At 40.0% G+C, this 22810-nt stretch overlaps 1 protein-coding gene across 6 annotated transcripts in view; it reads left to right on the top strand.

The window, feature by feature from the left end:
- Positions 1-112: 112 nt before the first annotated feature.
- LOC133480344 (lisH domain-containing protein ARMC9) overlaps positions 113-22810 on the top strand; it is a 45329-nt gene continuing 22631 nt past the window's right edge. Inside the window, exons 1-12 of one of the 6 annotated variants that reach the window (XM_061778216.1) lie at positions 113-693; positions 815-940; positions 1107-1277; positions 8191-8346; positions 8435-8527; positions 12149-12173; positions 12388-12545; positions 13769-13867; positions 17644-17679; positions 20563-20597; positions 20686-20797; positions 20937-21029. In XM_061778216.1, the coding sequence (XP_061634200.1) occupies positions 619-693; positions 815-940; positions 1107-1277; positions 8191-8346; positions 8435-8527; positions 12149-12173; positions 12388-12545; positions 13769-13867; positions 17644-17679; positions 20563-20597; positions 20686-20797; positions 20937-21029 (1179 nt within the window). In that variant the 5' untranslated portion in view covers positions 113-618. The remainder of the gene's footprint in view (positions 694-814; positions 941-1106; positions 1278-8190; positions 8347-8434; positions 8528-12148; positions 12174-12387; positions 12546-13768; positions 13868-17643; positions 17680-20562; positions 20598-20685; positions 20798-20936; positions 21030-22810) is intronic. The other 5 variants (XM_061778211.1, XM_061778215.1, XM_061778210.1 and 2 more) reach the window with 5 other exon arrangements.

Raw genomic sequence — 22810 nt, 5'->3', positions numbered from 1 at the left:
TCTAGGTAGCTCGCGGTTATGGCCCAATTAAAAAATATAAACATGTATATCGTTTTCCGATATAAAACAACTTTTTTACGACATTTACTTCCACTTTGCAGCCTCAACGCCCTGGTTGCTATGTGGTTAGCGTCTCCTCTGTGTCCGGTTGCTAGCTAATGGATATCTCGCTTATATCGATGTAGTGTATAAGAAGATGCAGGCTTTTATTCCTATTTATATTGTATTGTGACGTTTAGGGTTAGAATGACAACGCTTTTAAGGTGTGAATGGGCAGTGGACGAGAATAGGTGTTGATCTGCTGTGCTGGAGAACAGTTGCTGCTATCATCGAACAGCTCGCTTAATTTCCATCGACGATTCTATTTTTGCAATCTTTATTTTATTATTATTATTATTATTTTGAAGTAGACGCTGACACACACCTACTTGAAACGAACTAAAACTAAGTAGACTGTGTGTGATCTTTTTTTTAAATTCACGAAAAAGCTTAAACGCCTGAAGTATAGTAAAATTGAGAAGCTGATGAGTGTTATTTTGGAAACAAAACCCAACTGAGATCGACGTGATGCAGCCTTCAACTCTTAATTTATGTATGGTTTAAGAAGTTGATACTCGTATGAGTTCCAGGGAGGAAATCAAGATGGGGGATATTTTAGCCACTGAAGCCAATCTGCTTGGTATGATTAAGGAGGTATAAATAAAGCAGTCCATTTTATGAATAAATTCAACATGTTGTGTACAGTATAACAAAACTACATCTTTCTGATCTGTTGGCATTTAACCGTATTGCTTGTTTGTTTTTCCCACTATAGTACCTTAAGGTGGAACAGTTTGATAACACAGTTCACAGTTTTGACAAGGAGTGCAAGAGCAAAGGAAAGCTTGTGTCCAAGCCTCAAGGAAATGCTCTGAGAGACGTTAAGACTCACATCGTCCAGGTAAAAATTTAAAACTGAGACATTTAGCTTGGTTTGTACAAGCTGTGACTTGACAAGTTCAACAGCTTCATTTTAGGATGGATCAAGAGCAACTGTGTATAGCCAAGTGTGTTGTATATTTCAGATGTCTTACTAATTTGCGGTCTAACCCCATCTGTTTGTGCAGAAAGACCTCCTTAGTTCTTTCAGTGATGGAGACTACAAGGTGTTCTTTAAGGTGTGGGGAGATAATATTCCCTCTGATCTAGATTACACCGATACTGAGGCCCAAAAGCTGGAGTTCTACCTTTATATCCATTTTGCCATCTACCCACTGAGAAGCCATCCTGGAACACAAGTATGTATTTCGTATCATTTATATTGTAGGATCCTTTTGTAAGCCAGCACAGTGGGACGACTGGTTAGCACATCTGCCTCACAGTTCTGGGGACCGGGGTTCAAATCCCGGCCCCGCCTGTGTGGAGTTTGCATGTTCTCCCCGTGTCTGGGTGGGTTTTCTCCGGGTACTCCGGTTTCCTCCACATCCCAAAAACATGCGTGGTAGGTTGATTGAAGACTCTAAATTGGCCGTAGGAGTGAATGTGTGTGCGAATGGTTGCTTGTTTCTATGTACCCTGCGATTGGGTGGAGACCGGTTCAGGGTGTACCCCGCCTCCCGCCCGAAGATAGCTGGGATAGGCTCCAGCAGCCTGCGACCCTAATGAGGATAAGCGGTAAAGAAAATGGATGGATGGTATTGAATTAATCATCTCTGTTATCCTCTGTACAAAAGACCCTGCATCAGTGGGGCAAATTGTCACACCATACTGCTTTCGAACAGGTGTTAGTGTGCTTACTTGAATTCGATACTGTATCATGATGCAAAAAAATATGACACATAACATTTTATTCTTCAAAGATCATACCATTACTACCTGCCCTCTAATGGAATTGAGGGGACGTTCAAACTGTTTTTATTCAGAAAAGTAAAATGTTGGAAAACAGGTTGTCATGCTTCATATGTCAGGTAATGAGTTTGAATAAAGTTTAATACAGTTAAACGACAGCATATGTATGTATGTATGTGTGTGTATATAACTACCAAAACTGAACTTTTAGCAAATAGAATTTTTTTTGATGAGTCCAATTGACCTAAAACAAAGACACTTTTGTCTGAGTTTAGACAGTCAGATTATTAGGATTCCCACATAGTTTCTAGGCAAGACATGCGCCGCTGCAGGAAGAGCAGGCTACTTAACAAGATAATCTTCCCAAACATGTATCACATTTGTACGAAATAAAAACAAAGAAGGTTGTTATGGTTAGGTTTAGGGCTAGGGTTGGGGCTTACGATGGTTTAGGTTGGGCTAAGGTTAGTATTAGGCTGAGTTAGGGTTGTTGGGAAACATTAACGCTGTCACACTTAAGTCACACACTTCCTTTCACCGTCTGTCTGAAAGCAAACAATTTGTCTCTTTCAGTCACTATTATCGGTATTAAAGATACCCCTTAAAGTTACATTGTTTCATATGAAATGAAGCTATTATTTCCATTTGGCAAGATACTTGTATCTTTGAATTTTTTTTTCACTTTGCGACCTTTAAAATGGCAGAAAATGACAAAAAAATGTTTTTCACCTGATCTCGATCAACTGAAAATAACGTGATAGTTATTTTATATTTTAGGCTTTATAAAGTCATTTTTAACCTCAGAGGACAACAGGTGTGATTATTTGTTGCCATAAAAATAAGATTCAATAAGATAATCTTTGCTAAAATTACATCCAGTGCCATGAAAAAGTATTGGCGCCCTTTTCAAATATTTATCGTATTATTTATTTATTTATTTTTTAATTTATTTTGCAGTTTCCCCACTTTATTGTTTAAGATCATCAAACAAGTGTAAATATCAGACAAAGATACCAAAGTAATCATTAAATGGTGATTTTATTTCCATCCATCCATTTTCTTTACCGCTTATCCTCACTAGGGTCACGGGCTGCTGGAGCTGGTATTATGATTTTTTTTCTGAAATTCTGTCTTGTATTTACACCAGATGTAACGCAACACAAACCTTCTAAAACGTTCAACTTTTGTCTCGTCAGTCCATAGTATATCAGTGAAAATGAGCCAAAAATGTTATTAGCCACTGTTAAGTCATGATTTAAAGCTATAGTATGTAACTTTTGGCGCATCCTAAGGTCAAATTCTGCATTACAACAAAAGAACAGAGCCGTCGATTCAATTTGATGTAGGCAGTGCATGTTATGCGCCTTATATGTGATTCCACAACATTTTTACTATGTTTTGAAGGACATGCGTAATTTCCGTGCCATCATTTCTGTGCCATCATTTGCAGTGAGCCACAAACCAGCCCAGCGTGGGAAATTAATAGGGCATTCACTAAATATACAAAATAAGACACTGACAAATACAGCAAGATTTTAGATGAGTATTGGTCAACAACAGATATGCAAATAGTGCAGCGTGGCGAGACAACTACAGTGAGTGCACGAGTAATGTATAATTGGCCCCACAGAAATGTGACAACGAACTCAAGTCAAAAAATTGCCAGCATGTTGTAATGAAATTGTAGGTTTGGTGTTTAAGAAGTTGATCGCAAGAGGGAAGAAGCTGTTGGAATGTCTGCTAGTTCTAGTTTGCATTGATCGGTAGCGCCTACCTGAGGGAAGGAGCTGGAAGAGCTGGTGACCGGGATGTGGAGAGTCCGAGAGGATTTTGCACGCTCTTGTCTTTTTTCTGGCAGCATGCAAGTCCTCAAGGGTGCAATAGTCCGGTGCAATGACCATTGTGCAAAGGGCGCCGAGACTTTGGAATCACACCTACGGGCAATTTAGAGTCTCCAATTAATGCAAGTTTTTGGGATGTGGGAGGAAACTGGAGTGCCCGGAGAAAACCCACCAGGCACGGGGAGAACATGCAAACTCCACACAGGCGGGGCCGGGGATTGAACCCCAGTTCTCAGAACTGTGAGGCTGACGCTCTAACCTGTCTCCACCGTGCCGCCCTGTGTAAGTCAAATAGTCAAAATATTTCACTGTTTCTTTTTATGTTGAATAGAAAAAGGTATTATACTGTGTACGCTATATGTAAACACATTTCCAAACCAAGGGAAAAGGTTTGGTCATGGGTTGGATTTAATTGATTGACCTGGATTTCTACATAAATTCACAACAATAGCCAGTTTTCTCTAACTAATACCACACAAATAATTATATTCCTCAGTATTTTTACTATGCACAGCATCTAAACGTTGAGCATTCTGTAATCTTGTAGTCATCTTTACAGGATGGCCGCTCCAAACGAGAGTAGCTATAGAGCTGCACTTTCTCCATTTACAGACAGTCAGTGTTGGACTGATGAACATCAAGGCTTTCAGAGATACTTTGTGATGCTTTCTGCATGGTTCACATTGGGCAATGCTTCTTGAGAATAGAAAACTCAAAACTGGCATCTTTTCTTTCATCTTCTTCTTTTTTTTTTAAACATACAGGTATGTAGGGCAGGGCAGTTTTTACCAACATCTTCAATCTTGTCCCTTGAATTTGACGTAGGTTGGCTGGCTTCTGCCTCTGAATAATTTGTGAAAACGTCATTGGCCTACTTTTTCCACGCTGCACTGTGTGTCCAATAAAGAACATGACAGCATTTTTTGTGTGGTATTAATTTAAGCAGACTGTCTTTGACTGTTGCTGTGACTTGGAAGATGATCAGAGCACATTTTATGGCCCACTTATGCCGCAATCCAGGTGATTCCAAAGGGTTCACATACTTTGTCTAGCAAATCTCTATATATTGTGCCAGACATACATACAGGGTGTCCACAAAATTGTTTTACAAATTGATGGCCACTGGAGGGCGCGCGAGCTGCTGCTTGTTAGTGTTCAACCATCATTAGCTCGTCAAATAGCGTGCTTCCTCACACAATAAAATAAACTTTATACGTAACGTCATATATTTATTATTAGTCTCATGGTTCATTGAACTGAAGTAATTGGTTGTCAGTGTCAATATAATGCTTTATTTGCATTAACTCATAGCAGCACACCATCTGGTGCCGGGTCGGCATTGTAAATGAGAATCTGTTCTCAATTGCCTTACCTGGACAATCCATCCATCCATCCATTTTCTGAGCCGCTTTTCCTCACTAGGGTCGCGGGCGTGCTGGAGCCTATCCAGCACAAACAACCATTCACACTCACAGTCACACCTACGGGCAATTTAGAGTCTCCAATTAATGCATGTTTTTGGGATGTGGGAGGAAACCGGAGTGCCCGGAGAAAACCCACGCAGGCACGGGGAGAACATGCAAACTCCACACAGGCGGGGCCGGGGATTGAACCCGGGTCCTCAGAACTGTGAGGCTGATGCTCTAACCAGTCGATCACCGTGCCGCCCTAACCTGGACAAATCAAAGTTAAATAAATTTTTAAAAAATGTATATGTTTTGCTCAATTGTGAAGGGGTTTTATGAACTCCCTGTACTTTATATTCAGGTAGATCTCAATAAACTCTTCATGTTAACTCTCTAATCTTCTAATTACTTTAAATACCTGCAAAGGCTTCCTGAGCCTTAAAATGGTCTCCAGTAGCCTCCATGATTATGGTGAATGCTATGGTGGTTTGACTGTAGTTTGGAAGATGGTCATTGACACACTCAACAAGGAAGGCAAGTGACAAAAGGTTATTGCTCAAGGAAGGAAAAGTGTGGTTGAAATAAAAATAAAAAAAACAGATATACATGCAACAGCGATAACCACAGCCTTAAGAGGCTTGTTAAGCAAAATCCATTCAAGAATTTGTGGGAACTTCACAAGGAGTGACCTGAGGCTAGAATCAGTGCATCAACAGTCTCTGTGCATTCCTGGTGTCAAGCCACTCCTGAAACAGACTCCAGAACCGTCTTGCCTAGGTTAAGGAACTGGACGAGTGCTCAGTTCCATGTACAGTTAATGTCAATGTTGCATTATATTTGGACCCAGATTCTCTAGGAAGAGTGGAGAGGCACACAATCCAAGTTGCTTGAAGTTAAATGTAAAGTTTCCCACAGTCAGTGATGGTTTCGGGAGCCATTTTATCCGCAGGTGTTGCTCCACTGTGTTTTCTGCAGTCCAATATTAACACAGGTGTTTACCAGTAAATTTTAGAGCACTTTATGCTTCCTTATGAAGACAAGCATTATGGAGATGCTAATTTCATGCCCTAGCAAGATGTCGTATCTTAGCCCCACTGCCAAATCTACCAAACGCTACTTAAATACCTTGGTCTTTCAGATGATGGAGTGCAACCTCCATGAGTGAAAATACAATTGATTCTTTTACTGTATTCATGGATGCTCGCTTTTTTCTTTAGACTCAGCAATGACATATTTGCATGAGACAGGACCGCCCCCTCAAAACCAGCTTGGTAGTGGTTATTGTCGGCGCCAGACCGCGTCCAATGGGTGGGCATTTGGTTGGCGTGGTGGGGCAGATTACCATCCATCCATCCATCCATCCATTTTCGGAGCCACTTGTCCTCACAAGGGTCGCGGGAGTGCTGGAGCCTATCCCAGCTATCATTGGGCAGAAGGGTACACCCTGAAATGGTTGCCAGCCAATCGCAGGGCACATATAAAAAACAAACAACCATTCACATTCACATCTACGGGCAATTTAGAGTCGTCGATCAACCTACCATGCATGTTTTTGGGATGTGGGAGGAAGCCGGAGTACCCGGAGTAAACACGGGGAGAACGTGCAAACGTCACACAGGCAGGGCCGGCCGGGATTTGAACCCCGGTCCTCAGAACTGTGAGGCAGACACTCTAACCAGTCCCTCACCGTGCCGCCTAGGGGCAGATTACAATATTTTTAAAAATGAGAGCGCACTGGCTGTGTGCACACACAAATGCCTTATAAAATAAGTATGCCATGGCGGCACACACACACACACACACTCATTAAAGCCTAAGGAAATAGGTTTGGCACACCAGGTGCACGTACAGTCACACACAACAATATTCCACGCATGCATGCGCACACATTCAACATTGTTATAAAACATGTATTTAACGGTGGAGACTGGGTAAATTACGTCTTTTCTTTAAAAGAGGTGAGTCTGTTCCATATGTGACAGGCTGACGACGGTGTCCTACTGTCCTTCCACTGGCTTTAGTCACGTCACGTCCCTCAAACGTGGGGCTGCTGCTGCTACAGAGGCGCTAAATGCCGGGCTAAGTTTGAAAGCAGTCATCATACTGATGAGACGCGCAAAACGTACTTGGACCGGAAGTGACTGTATGCAAATGATCAACACCGTTTTTCCATCCATTTTCTGCACCGCTCATTCTCACAAGGGTCGCGGGCGCGCTGGAGCCTAGCCCAACTATCTTCAGGCGAGAGGCGGAGTACCTCCTGAGCTGCTCGGTAGCCTATCGCAGAGCACATATAAACAAACAACCATTCGAAGTCACTTTCACACCTACAGGCAATTTAGAGTCTTAAATTAACCTACCATGCATGTTTTTGGGATGAGGGAGGAAACCGGAGTGCCCGGAGAAAACCCACACAGGCACGGGGAGAACATGCAAACTCCACACAGGCGGGGCCGGGATTTGAACCCGGTCCTCATAACTGTGAGGCAGACGTGCTAACCAATCGCCCAGCGCGGTGGCCCCATGGTGTTTTTTCTTATTCTTTTGTTAGTGGCTGAAATAAATCAATTTAGACTGATTAAATTATTTATAAAAGATTGGCACGAAAAGGCTACGCTGCAGAGACCTCTGACAGGGCACAACTCATTTGGGGGGGGGGGCACAGTAAGTCATTTGGGGGGGGTGGCCCATGCATGACCCACCCCCCTTTTCCAAAAATTATGCTATGGTAGTGGTTGCTGGTCAAGAGACATATTCATGAAACTAATGTACAGTACTGTATAGTTTTTTTTAATGCTGTGGCTCAGTAGATAGAGCGGGTTGTCCAGTGACCGAAGGGTAGCTGGTTCGAATCCTGGCTCCGACTATCCGGATGTTGAAGTGTCCTTGGGCAAGAAATTGCTCCCTAATTTGCTCCTACTGGGCCTGGCAGCAGTCACCCATTCGTGTATGAATGTGTGCGAATGGGTGAATGTGAGACTTTGTAAAGGGCTTTGGGCACTGCGATAGTGTAGATAAAGTGCTATATAAGTGCAGTCCATTTACCGTTTACCATTGGTCTTTCGCCTAAAATGTAAGCGTGGCACGAATTAATAGAATCTGACTGTCTTCTACAGGACCAGGCAGAGTTTGAAGAGAGGATTTCTTGTTTCAAGAAATACCTGGAGACACGTGGGAAAGCACTGAGTCAAATCACAGAGTTTCTGCCTTATTATGCTTTGCCTTTTGTGTCCAATCCCACCATTCATCCCTTCTTCAAGGATCTCTTTCAGGTTCTGAATTAAATTATTATTATATCATTGTTGACCAAATGTAATTATTTTTCAGAGGCAGATTTTCACTGAACATAATCTTTTCTAGGATACCTGGATAGCAAAGTTGAAGAATAGACTTCACGAGTTTCTCTCTGTGACATTGAAGCCTTCAAACTGCCCGAGGCTGCTGACATTATATGTATCCTTTACTGCAAATGAAAATTAGAATTCACTGGTTAAATTTGAATTATATTTTTACATTTACTTGCCAAAATCAAATTTTGTTCCACCAGATGACAGAGGATAAATTTACTCATTTCGGAATTCAAGGTGAAAGTCTGTGAGCATGAATTATTGCTTAAAAAAAATCTAATTATCCCAGTCTGGTCATTCCATGTTACATTCACACTCCCTGGGTAATTTTCATATAAAAATACTGGAGCTACAAAAAACCCTGCGGAGCAAAAATGGAACTGAAGGATAACAACAGATCTGCCAAATGTTCCAGAATGTCTGTATTTTGTTCCAGAAGTCACTGAGCGCTGACTCATTACGGCCATAACACCAATTGTATCGGATATATAAAAAAATACAGCATCCGACATTACCGGCCAGTAAGGCAATGTGTCCAGCCACCGTGATGAAAATTTCATAAATGAATTTGATTAAATAAACACTAGATTGTTTAAAAAAAGAGAGAGAGAGAGAGAGAAAAAGAGCTGCTTGGGGGCACGCTATTTTATGACGCCACCCGGCTGCCAAGCTGTGGAGTTGAAAGTTCTCTTTGCGTCCAGTGTCAATGCATGGTAAGTCACTGATCATCGCCTCCATGGTAGCGTATAAACTACACTTCTTACCATGCTTCTTACACACTTTGTTTACATTATCACGAAGTAAGGGCAAGGAGTGGGTAGGAAAAGACGGAAAAGCGTGATGCTAAATGCTAAGCTTGACAAGATAGCATTTAGAAGACGCAAAACACCGAAATAAGTGACTGGATGGTACAGTACACCCGTCACACAGGTCTGGCTGGAACTGCGTTATAACAGAGTAACCAAGTTTGACCAACAAAATATTAAGCCAATTAATACGCATCTGGAGATATAAATGTAAAATAATTCACGGCCTCACAAGATGCCATCTCAAATGGAAATGAATTAATACTTCGCTGGAGACATAATCTGAGAATGGGATCAGGTTAAAAGTCTATTATTATCCATCCATCCATTTTCTGTACCGCCTATCCTCACTAGGGTCGCGGGCGTGCTGGAGCCTATCCCAGCTATCTTCGAGCTCGAGGCAGGGTACACCCTGAACTGGTTACCAGCCAATCGAAGGGCACATAAACAAACAACCACACTCACATTCACACCACAGGCAATTTAGAGTTCAATCAACCTATCACGCATGTTTTTGGGATGGTGGAGGAAACCGGAGTACCCGGAGAAAACCCACGCAGGCACGGGGAGAATATGCAAACTCTACACAGGCAGGGCTGGGATTTGAACTCCGATCTTCAAAACTGTGAGGCAGATGTGCTAACCAGTCGTCCACCGTGCCGCCCATTATTATTAATAATAAATATTTGTAATAAAAGATAACCTTTAGTAGTCCCATAATGGGGAAATTGTCATCATTTCAGCAGCAATAGTGAATACAGGAAAAAAAAAATATATAAATAGCTTGCAAGAGAATACATCTATACAAGTCCATTCACAAAATAGAAATCTAAACTATACAATTAAATCTATGAGCAATGTTATTTGTCCGCCAAATAGATTGCTGTTTTAATTGACTTTTGAAATCTGATTAATCTCATATAATAGACTTGCTTTTTTTTTTGTATAACAAAGGTTGAAAACAGAGTCGGTATAGGCGCATTAATCCACAGACACAGATATTTTTTTACGATGGCACGTTGAAGTCTCATATACAGTGGGGCAAAAAAGTATTTATTCAGCCACCAATTGTGCAAGTTCTCCCACTTAAAAAGATGAGAGAGGCCTGTAATTTTCATCATAGGTATACCACACCTATGAGAGACAAAATGAGGGGGGGAAAAATCCCGAAAATCACATTGTCTGATTTTTAAAGAATTTATTAGCAAATTATGGTGGAAAATAAGTCGTATGGTGGCGCCGTACTGTGTTACTGATTGTAGCCTTTGTTACTTTGGTCCCAGCTCTCTGCAGGTCATTCACTAGGTCCCCCTGTGTGGTTCTAGGAATTTTGCTCACCGTTCTTGTGATCATTTTGACCCTACGGGGGCAGATCTTGCATGGAGCCCCAGATCGAGGGAGATTATCAGTGGTTTTGTATGTTTTCCATTTTTTAATAATTGCTCCCACAGTTGATTTCTTCACACCAAGCTACTTGCAGATTCAGTCTTCCCAGCCTGGTGCAGGTCTACAATTTTGTTTCTGGTGTCCTTTGTCTGCTCTTTGATCTTGGCCATAATGGAGTTTGGTGTGTGACTGAGGTTGTGGACTGGTGTCTTTTATACTGATAACGAGTTTAAACAGGTGCCATTAATACAGGTAACGAGTGGAGGACAGAGGAGCCTCTTAAAGAAGAAGTTACAGGTCTGTGAGAGCCAAGATTCTTGCTTGTTTGTTGGTGACCAAATACTTATTTTCCGCCATAATTTGCTAATAAATTCCTTAAAAATTAGACAATGTGATTTTCTGGATTTTTTTTCTTCTCGTTTTGTCTCTCATAGGTTAGGTTATACCCATGATCAAAATGACACGCCTGTCTCATCTTTTTAAGCGGGAGAACTTGCACAATTGGTGGCTGACGAAATATTTTTTTGCCCCACTGTAATTTGATGCAGGCTGCAACTGTGTCCGCCATTATAAGGTTGATGCAATAAAAATATTAAGATAACAAATATTAAAGACATAATTTATTAATGATTACTATAATAAAGTAATTATTATGTTGTGCAGTTGAGCAGTATGCATAATTATTCTTATCCTATTACATAATATAATGCAATAACTGTCCCGCAGTAATTTTCTTGACAAAATTTGGAAAATATGAAAATTCAGACAAATTTGGCATATTGTTCTGGAAGTGAATTTCTATTGGTTGGCAGCTCTGTGACAAACATTGTTGAGCTTTAGAAAATCTAGAGATCATTTTTCGTCCTTCATAAACCTTCATGAAACTTAACCACATCCTCACCAGCTGGTGATCAAAGTCTATCGATTAACATATTAGTTACACTAAGATCTCAAGGGCAGATCAAAGAGAAAACTTTATTTTTTTCTACATCTTAAGGGCAGGTCAAAGAGAAAACTTAATTTTTTTCTACATATAGCATAACCCAAATCATTCAGGTCATCTCAGGTATATAATAAATATTTCGTTGCGCAAACACACACAGCTGAAGTGTCAAATGCTTACATACACATTAAATAGATTATTTGCTTGGCAAATTTATTTGTCATTCATGAATTTAACCAGAAGATATTCACTGTTAAGGGCATGTAACTCATGCATGACAGCTGTGTTTGTCCATACAAGGGTGTTGGTCAAAGAGAATTTCTAAAAAGAAATGCATCCCTTCCTACAAAACAAACTAGTATCAATCACATATTGTCACCAGTTTGCTGTCACGCCATAACACAGATTGTTTTAATCCTGTACAAATTGTCCTTGTGAAGCCAGTGCTAGCTTCCAACAGGATGTGGTATGTACTGACTCACATCTCATATATTCTTTATGCACCGTCTTATCACACTGAGGGAAAGGACACATTAGGAATGTTTATGAAATGATTACTTCTGACGTGTGTTCTTTAACAGACGGTATGCAGAAGGAGGGTGGAAAGAGTTCGAAAGGTAAATGTCCCTCTGATGTTACTAAGGATGTGTTTGGTGATTAATCAATGAGCACCTTGTAAATCCTGTAACAAATTAATGTTTTACTCCTGTACCACTATAATTCAAAGGGGCAGAAGGATTATTTAATATTCTATAGGATGCAGTTGTCGTATGATATATTTTGTGCATCGCTCAAATCAAACCTTTTATTAATTAATTTTGCTTCGCGCAGAAGCCTTGCAGCAGCTCCAGGTACAGCTGGTTGAGTCAGAGCTGTGCTCCGCCAACTACATGCGCAAGTTCAGCAAGATGCAAGCAGACTACTACCAGCTCATTGGCATCGCTGCTGAGCTGGTTGAATCTTTGGAAGCCACCATCAACGGAAAAAATGTAGATTGGATTGCTAACTCACACATGCCCACAGCAACAACGCAAAATGTAATAGTGGCTAAAGGTTATACTGTATATTCAAAGTGGCAAGTACAAATGAAACATGTACACAGTGAAAAGAAAATGCCTCATTGTAGTCAAATTTCTTTTTTATTTTGGTTGTTGTTTTCAAAACGACAGTATAGCCACACAGTAGTGCCTTGACTTACGAGTAATTTGTTCTGTGACCACGCTAATAACTCTAATCACTCATACCGGTATCTCAAATCATCTCTGCCTTTCAAATGAGTGGAAATGCCATTAAACCCCCTCAAAAACACCACAATTGTTTTGTTACATGCTTTTAGGAAAAGAAATTTGCGCTATACAGTGGACCACCACATAATTGTGATTCAGCACCCGTGAGTTCACCGATTCACAGATAAAAAAAAATAATAATTCAATTGTTTATTTTTTTTCATTTTTATTTTTGTTTTCGTCTCATTGGGGGAGAACCAATCCCGAAAATTGTTTATTGCGGTTTATCACCGCTTAATGAAGAATTCTTTTTTAAAAATATATATTTTTCATCAGTTATCTGTAGGTTTACACTATTCGCAGGCTGGCCTGGTCCCTATCCTTGCGAATAACAGGGGTCCACTGTATTTTAAAATCAAAGTATAAATAAACATAATAAAACGGAATACAAAGAAATCAACTGATTTTATGAAGTGTAATTAAGACAAAGGACACACACAGACGCAGGCACACAGACACACACACTTTAGTACATTCATGTGTTGTGCATTTAAATGGTGTGGCCAAGTGAGTGCCAGCCATCTCTTTTTTGATCCATACTGAGGACTAAGTTACAGAAAAAGAAAAAAAAAAGATCTGACATGCGTAATGTAATTATGGAGCAAATGATGTTTACGCTATGTGAGAGAAAGCACAACTGAGCCTTCCGTGTGGATGTCAGGAAGCATAGTTCAGGAACCCAAGCAATATTTGTGCGAAAAACTTGTTCGTAAACCTATTTGTTCATGAACCGAGGTTGTAGCTTATTTCTTTTTACTTCACTGGCACAGTGGAGGGTCTGAAGTGCGTTCCTAACTCAAGGCATTGCTTGCAAGTCAAGGTGAAAATATCAGCACGATCTCAAAAAACACGTAAGCTTGTGCACTCGTCAGTCCAGCTACCACTGTTCCCCTTATAGCTCAAGTGGGCCTGCTATGTTTTTGCAGATATCCCCCGAGTACCTGCAAAGTGTGTTTGTTCGCCTGTTCAGCAGCCAAATGAGGCAGAGCACGGTGCAGATGACTGACCTCACCAGGCCTGGCACTGTGAGTGGAAAAATCTCTTTACACGTAGCCTAATAATGTTCACTTATCTGATAGATCCATGACAAACTACGCTCCAATATATTGGTGGGGTCTGTTGTAATTCACATGAAACTGAATCTCAAATTAACAAATGAGTCAAATGAATGTATTAAAAATGATGTTCAGGCAATTGTATGCACTTTTCTTATTAGGGTAGTAATCCTGCATTTTGCTGTGATGTATAGTAATGGAAGAGCAATTTTAGACCACCATTATTCAGTTTCTTTTTCAGTTTTAATGGCTGGTACAACTAAAGGTACATTTGATTAGCCAAATATAACGATAACATAAAAATAGAGATCAATTTAAGAGCTAATATCTAGCCATTTTCCATGGTTTTCTTGATAACCAGTTGCAAATTACAATAATAATTAAGCTTAAGCATGTCAAATAGGACAATGTATTGGAATCAGCTGAATTTCTGTTGTGTTCATTGTATTCTTCAGGTAATATACAAATCCCAATTCCAATGAAGTTGGGACGATGTCTAAAACGTAAGAAAAACAGAATATAATGGTTTTCAAATCCTTTTAGACCTATTCAATTCATTACACTACAATAATTTTCAAACTGGTGAAGGTTATTGTTTTTTTATTTATTTACATTTTTTTTTTGTGCAAATATTCTCTCATTTTGAATTTGATGCCTGCAACGTGTTCCAAAAAAGATGGGACAGGGGCAACAAAAGATTGGAAAAGTTGAGGAATAAAAAAAACCCCACCTGTTTGGAACATTTCACAGATTAATTGGAAACAAGTGAGGGTCATGATTGGACGCAAAAGAAACATCCCCGAAAGACTCAGTTGTACACAAGCCAAGATGGGGTGAGGTTCAGCACTTTGTGAACTGCATTAGCAAATAATCCAACAGTTTTAAGAATGTTTCTCGACATACAATTGCAAGGAATTTGAGGATTTCATCATCTACGGTCCATAATATCATCAAAACATTCAGAGAATCTGCAGAAATCTCTGCCCATGAACGGCAAGTCTGAAAACCAACATTGAATGTCTGTGACCTTTGATACCTCGGGTTGCACTGCATTAAAAACCGGCATCATTGTGTAAAGTAGTGGTGTCAAACTCATTTTTGTCGCGGGCCACATTATAGTTAGTTTCCCTCAGAGGGTTAGGGTTAGGGTTCTAATTGTGAAACCATATAATTGTTAAATTGCCTCACCGTATTATTACACATATAATACACAACAATTTGATGGATAACTAATCAGAAGTTAAGAAAAATATTATGTTCAACTATTGTTCAAGTTACTGAAAAAGGGTTTCAGTAACAAGAAATGCTTAAAATATCTTAGTGTAATTTATGTATTTATTACATATGAGAATTTAAAGTTTTTAGCAAGAATTAAGGAAGTTGGCACACATGATTTGGTTTTGCGAGCCACATAAAATGAAATGGTGGGCCAGATCTGGTCCCCTTGGCCTTGAATTTGACACCTATAATTTAAACGATATTGACACGTTGGCTCTGGAACACTTCACAAAATCAGTGTCAGTTAACACTGTTCATTGCTACGGCCACAAATGCAAGTTAAAACTCCACCATGGAAAGCGAAAGTCAAAAACACCCAGAAACACAGCCGGCTTCTCTGGGCCCAAGCTCATTTGAGATGGACTGAGGCAAAGTGGATAAGTTTGCTGTGATCTGATGAGTCAAAATTTTACATTTTTGGGGGAAATCATGAACCTTGTGTCCTATGGGCCAAAGAGGAAAAGGACCAATCCGGATTGTTATCAAGGCAAAGTTCAAAATCCAGCATCTGTGATGGTTTGTGGGTGTGTTAGTGCCCGTGGCATGGGTAACTTGCACATCTGTGAAGGCATCATTAATGCTGAAAGGTACATACAGATTTTGGACCAACATATGCTGCCATCCAAGCAACGTCTTTTTCAGAGACTTCCCTGCTTATTTCAGGAAGACAATGCCAAGCCACATTCTGCACTTGTTACAACAGCGTAGTTTCATAGTTAAAGAGTGCGAGTACGATACTGGCCTGCCAGCGGTCCAGACCTGTTTCCAATTGAAAATGTGTGGTGCAGTATCCACTCATCCGTTCTGCTTATCCTCACTAGGGTTGCAGGCGTGCTGGAGCCTATCACAGCTGACTCTGGGCGAGAGGCGGGGTACACCCTGAACCAGTCGCCAGCCAATTGCAGGGGATATACAGACAAACAACCATTCGCACTCACATTCACACCTACAGACAATTTAGAGCACAGGTTTCAAACTGGTGGTCCGGTGGCCAGATTCGGCATGCCACATCATTTTATCTGGCCCGCGAAACCAAATCATGTGCAGCCACTTTGTGTTTCTTGCTTAAATACCAAAATTGCAAATTGTCTTCACCTTTAAAAATATTGAGATATTGCAAGCATTTTGTTTGTTACCGATCCTCTTTCTAAAATAAATAATACTGTAGTCAAACAAATAGTTTTTACTGGCTTCTGATTTTGAAAGTAGTTATCCATCAGTTTGGGCATATGTAATAATATGAGGCAATCCTACATTCATATGGGTTCACACCCGTAACGGCCCTCCAAGAGAAACAAAAATGAGTTTTACACCCCTGATTTAGAGTCTTCAATTAACCTACAATGCATGTTTTTGTCATGTGGGAGGAAACCGGAGTACTCAGAGAAAACCCGACGCAGGCACGGGCCAACGAGCCAGATTTAGCTCACGTGCTAACAAATTTAAAATAGTTAAATTTCCCTAAAGTGTCCTAGGTGTGTGCCTCAACGGAGTCAAAGCTGTTACGCCAGAAGCTCGCTGCGTCGTGCGCAGCGCGCCAAGTGTTGTCACAACAATGAAAATGTATTGGCAGCACGGTGACCGACTGGTTAGAGCGTCGGCCTCACAGTTCTGAGGACCCGGGTTCAATCCCGGTCCCGCCTGTGTGGAGTTTGCATGTTCTCCCCGTGACTGCGTGGGTTTTCTCCAGGCACTCCGGTTTCCTCCCACATCCCAAAAACATGCATTAATTGGAGACTCTAAATTGCCCGTAGGTGTGAATGTGAGTGTGAATGGTTGTTTGTTTGTATGTGCCCTGCGATTGGCTGGAAACCAGTTTAAGGTGTACCCTGCCTCCTGCCCGATGACATCTGGGATAGGCTCCAGCACGCCCGCGACCCTAGTGAGGAGAAGCGGCTCAGAAAATGGATGGATGGATGGATGAAAATGTATTGAGTCCGGAAAAAAAATCGTGTCCATTGTGTTTATGGAACGATAACCTACCCTACTTTTAGTGGATAATGATTCGCTGAAGCACTTAAGCAACACACACATACGTGGGTAAGCAATGCTGTGCATCTGTGGACGCAGATTCACCATGTTTTATGCATCCCTGCTCATTTTTGTGCATCTCAGATGCGGGACGCACATCAAATGAGATCCCTGCCATAACTATCTTGTCTTTTTAGTGTATTCACTTGTATTTGCAAATAAGTATTTAATAAAGTATTTGCAAATAATTTTACTGTATTCTGTTTTTATTGATATTTTATCCAATGTCCCAATTTTGGAATTGTGGTTTGTACCTTTAGTGGTACCAGGCATTGACAAAGAAATTGAAAAAAAACAAGGTTTAATATTTTTTTTCCATGTCTGTATAACAATAAACATTGAAGATGTTAAACATTAAATGCAGACTTTATGGTTTGAACTGAACAACTTTTCTCTGTGTTTGTGTTTTTGCGTGTATAACACTTTTATCCCCAAAGGGATATTACTCTATGAGTCCCTATGATGATGGCTATGTAAGTTTATCATGCTTTAATCTTTACTTCAAATCACCACTTGCAGAGTTCCTGTACTCTCTCATTACTGTCTCGCTTTCCCCTTGCTGTGTCTCATCATGTTTTCTTCCCCTCGTACCCTGCCTTCACTACAAATAACCATCTCAAACTGCTTTGTGTCCATCTGTCTTCCCTATTTGTCTCCCAATCCTGCTAGATTGTCCCTGTTGAAAGGGCCACACTTAACGTATATATGACCCCTTTTGTCAGGCTTTCCTTTAAAATGCACCTCATTATAAAAGTCACCTGCTTCCAAAGATTGATGCATTGCTTCTCCCCCCCAACTCTCCTCTGCCTGCCTTTGTTTTTTAAGGCAAATGTTTCCAGTTTCATATTTTTCCCAGGACCATTTGTTTAACACTGGATTTAATTGAATTCGGTGGAAGGACCAGAACGGCCAAAAAAAATAAAACAAATTTAAAATTTAAAAAAAAGGAGCTTTGGCAGTTGAACAGGTTGGCTTAAGTTACAGCCATTTCAAAGGAGGCAACTGGAGCGCATTTCTATAGCCATCATGTTTCTTAACATAATCATGGGTGGCGTGGCGCAGAGGGTAAGCGTATGCTGCTTGCTGCTAATGTGGCTCAAATTATCAGTCTGAAACACATTTTTCTTCACAGAAACAAGCAACACTGTACACTGCCCAGGTGCCAACGTTAACACCATGATTGACCATAATGTATAGTTTGTTTTGTTACCTATCTTGCGTTTTACATGATAGGGAAACTCGGACCAAAGCTGTCAGTGTGGTCGATAACATGAACAATAAATGGCTTTACAAGATAGTAAAGGTGAAATTACAGAATAGCCATCACTTATGTAAACCTTGTATTCCCTGGGTTATGTTTCTTTGTGCAGATGACTAGATGTAATTTGAGACCAAGTCTAGTTGTCAAATGAAATGAGAGATGGTTTGCTGAAGGTCACTTTTTATACAAAATAAGCTGTCAACATAGCCCATATTTCACTGTTGGATCGGAAGTGAAAAAGTTGGATCGGGACATCCCTAAAGAATTCTGTTGTAGTTGTTTGCTTCATAGTTCCACTGCAGTTTTGAACTGTAATCTACTTTACATTTAAAGTGTTCGGTAAATCCAAGTCAACAGCTTGATAACTAGCAAAGATGCCTAGCCAATAACAGCTACATGCTACAGTCTACAAACATTATGTTTCACTCAAAAGTCAATAAATTATTTAAAAAAAAATTTCCAAGTACCAAATAGAACATACACTTTTCTCGGGATTAATGGCAGTCAGTTACCAAGGTGACGATTATTTTTCATATAATATTCAATTTAGGTCTCAATGGCTATTCTCCATTAACCCAAACAATCCTATCCTACAACCGCAATTAAGTTGGGACGTTGTGTTAAACATAAATAAAAACAGAATACAATGATTTGCAAATCATGTACAACCTATATTTAATTGAATTCACTACAAAGACAAGATATTTAATGTTCAAACTCATAAACTTTGTGTTGAGCAAATAATCATTAACTTAGAATTTTATGGCTGCAACAGGTTCCAAAAAAGCTGTGACAGGGTCATGTCTACCGCTGTGTTACATCACCTTTTCTTTTAACAACATTCAATAAATGTTTGGGAACTGAGGACACTAATTGTTGAAGCTTTGTAGGTGGAATTCTTTCCCATTCTTGCTTGATGTACAGCTTCAGCTGTTCAACAGTCCGGGGCCTCCGTTGTCGTATTTTACGCTTCGTAATACGCCACACATTTTCAATGGGAGACAGGTCTGGACTGCAGGCAGGCCAGTCTAGTACCGGCAGTCTTTTACTACAAAGCCACGCTGTTGTAACGTGCAGAATGTGGTTTGGCATTGTCTTGCTGAAATAAGCAGTTGCATTCATGAAAAAGACATTGATTGGATGGCAGCATATGTTTCTCCAAAATGTACCTTTCAGCATTAATGTGTTTCAGCAGATGTGTAAGTTGAACTGTATTTACTGACATTGGTTTTCTGAAATGTTCCTGAGCCCATGTGGTGATATCCTTTACACATTGATGTCGGTTTTTGATGCAGTGCCGCCTGAGGGATCGAAGGTCACGGTCATTCAATGTTGGTTTTCGGCCTTGCCGCTTACATGCAGTGATTTCTCCAGATTCTCTGAACCTTTTGATGATATTATGGACCGTAGATGATGAAATCCCCAAATTCCTTACAATTGTACGTTGAGGAACATTGTCCTTAAACTGTTGGACTATTTTCTCACGCACTTGTTCACCAGGAGGTGAACCTCACCCCATCTTTGCTTGTGAATGACTGAGCAATTCAGGGAAGCTCCTTTTATACCCAATCATGGCACCCACCTGTTCCCAATTAGCCTGTTCACCTGTGGGATGTTCCAAACAGCTGTTTGATGAGCATTCCTCAACTTTCTCAGTCTTTTTGCCACCTGTCCCAGCTTTTTTAGAATGTGTTGCAGCCACAAAATTCTAAGTTAATGATTATTTGCTAAAAACAAAGTTTATCAGTTTGAACATTAAATATCTTGTCGTTGTAGTGTATTCAATTAAATATAGGTTGAACATGATTTGCAACTCATTGTATTCTGTTTTTATTTATGTTTAACACAATGTCCCAACTTCATTGGAATTGGAGTTGTACATGTCTGCATGAGGTATCTTTCCAATCAGAATCATAAATTTGGGAATTGAGCCACATGCATGACATAGGCATGTCCATATACAGTATTACTAACGACTGAAGCATTAGGGAAGTCGCAAGACAGCATACACTAAAAGGTAATGATTCATGTTTGCCAAACAATTGGACGAGTTTTAACTAAATTTGTAATACAATATACGTTTTTATTCCCTCAGGCTTCCTCAATACTTCGAGCATCCATTGCCCCACAGTAAGTTCTTAGGTCTTCTGCACCTATGGTTCGTTTGTGCATCCTGATAATGAAACTTATTTTGGATGTCTTTTCTAACAATCCCCAGCAGAGCTAAGGAAGTGCCCATGCTGCCCTCTCTGGATTATGTGAAGGTGAAGAAGGACCTGCTTGAAGGATCAGACAGTCTTAGGTCCCTGTTGCTTCAGGCGCTGCGCTGGGTTTGTATATTTTCCTCTGAACTTCATGTTAATTTTTTTTATTCGAACACTGCTGTTGTAAGATGGCTGACCTCTTGCATGTTGTTTCCTAACTTTGAGCCAGTCAAATTGACTTTCCCAACCTGTCAATCAACTTTAGAGACTTACGCGCTCACTTCCCGGTGAACAGAGGGACACTGTGCTTCAGGCTTACATTAGCAATGATCTACTGGAACGCAACAGCACAAAGCAGGTGGAGCCCTAACCTATCATGAATTACCTTTGTGTTTTGTTACTTTATTATGAAATGTTGAACAGATGTTGTTGTCTCAGGTTATAATGCAAAGGCTGACGTATTGGTAATGTTACTATTAACTCAACATAAGATACACAATGCTGACCTATTTTGGAGACTAGGCTATTCTCCAGCCTACCAAGACAATCCCATGCTTCCAAGTTTGGGGATGCATTAGATTAGTATGGAAGAATTTAAGAGCCTGCAATTGGCTGGCAAGCAGTCCAGGGTGTACCCTTCCCCTCTTCCAACTTCAACTGTGACCCTAATGAGGACAAGCGTGTAGAATGGCCGGATGGACCTTAAGAGCATTAACCTCAGCGCAGTAGACATGACTTAATAATGTACCTAAAAAAGCAACCTTTTCTCTACATTCAAATCATGTTGCAAAGGGTGAATTGGCACCTTTGCAGTGTCATTGGTTCACAAACGCTCTCCCTGCTCATAAGTATTAAAAACATGGTGAACTAGCTTATCTAAAACATCTATGTGTCAGAACATTTACAAATAATACCGTAATTTCTAATGCATAATGCATTTTTTTCCCCCCCCAAAATTGTCAAAAGTCAATAGTGCGCATTATACATAGGTATAGGGGGAAATGAAGAAGAGAAAAAAACATGAAAAAAAAAAATCACATTTTATATATGTATGTCGAACATCTAGAGGCTATGAAAAAGCTGGACACTTTCATTCCAATATGCCACAACCCCTTATGAGGTTATGAAAAAGTTGTACACTTTCATTCTAGTATGCCACTGCCACCTAGAGGAAGAAAGGTGTAGCCTACACTTTCATTCTAATATGACAGGGGTACATATGACTACATATATGTAAAATTGTGCTCATAAGTTTATATAACCAGGCAGAATTTGTGAAATATTGTTTTGTTAAATACGACTGATGACTGAACAACGACCGTCATTAATTTATTTATGGTTATGTTTTGTTTAATGATAATGCTTTTCTGAAAAGCTTGACAGTTTAATTTGAATCCAATTAAAATCTAATTAAATTATTTCATATTTAAAGAATTGTACAAATCTTGCAAATTCTGCCTGGGTAATCAAACATGAGCACAACTGTTTGCTTTCTCATTTACTAACTAAAAGTAGGACTGAATTTCAAAATAAGAGCAAGTAAATAAAAAGAGAGTATTACGTACTTGAATAAAGTGCTTAACTTCAGAATAATTGTTTGAAAAAGTAACAAAATACAGATAATACTTCATGTTTTGATCATATGAGTCGAAGCAAAATCATGCATTGTAAAAATGCATTATACATCAGTAGAAGGCTTTTCCAGAATTTTGAAGTCAACTTTGGGGGTGCGTATTATACATTATACAGTATTATACACGAGAAATTACGGTAATTACAATTCCCTGTAATGCCCAAACAGAACTATTTTCTTGTGCAGTTTATGTTGATCTAAAGTTTAATCATGAATTTAATAAACCACAATAAGATGCAAGTTAGGCTAGTTTAACATCCAGCAATACAAACAACCATATACACAACCTAGGTACATGCAAAGGGGAGATGGTAGATTAAATGGATTGCGCAAGCAAGCAGTTGTCCGGGTTTCTGCAGGTGCCTTGCTTGAGAGCAACAGTCATCGTAAAGTAAATTAGTACATCTCCAGCAATCAATGCCAGGTTGGAATATTTTTTTTTTCTGCAGTGACTCCTAGCCAAGTCCTCATAGCATCCATCCATCCATTTTCTGAGCCGCTTCTCC

Source organism: Phyllopteryx taeniolatus, chromosome 7 (genome assembly GCF_024500385.1).
Source record: "Phyllopteryx taeniolatus isolate TA_2022b chromosome 7, UOR_Ptae_1.2, whole genome shotgun sequence".
Classification (NCBI taxonomy): domain Eukaryota; kingdom Metazoa; phylum Chordata; class Actinopteri; order Syngnathiformes; family Syngnathidae; genus Phyllopteryx; species Phyllopteryx taeniolatus.
This window is presented reverse-complemented; position numbering and strand designations above follow the sequence as displayed.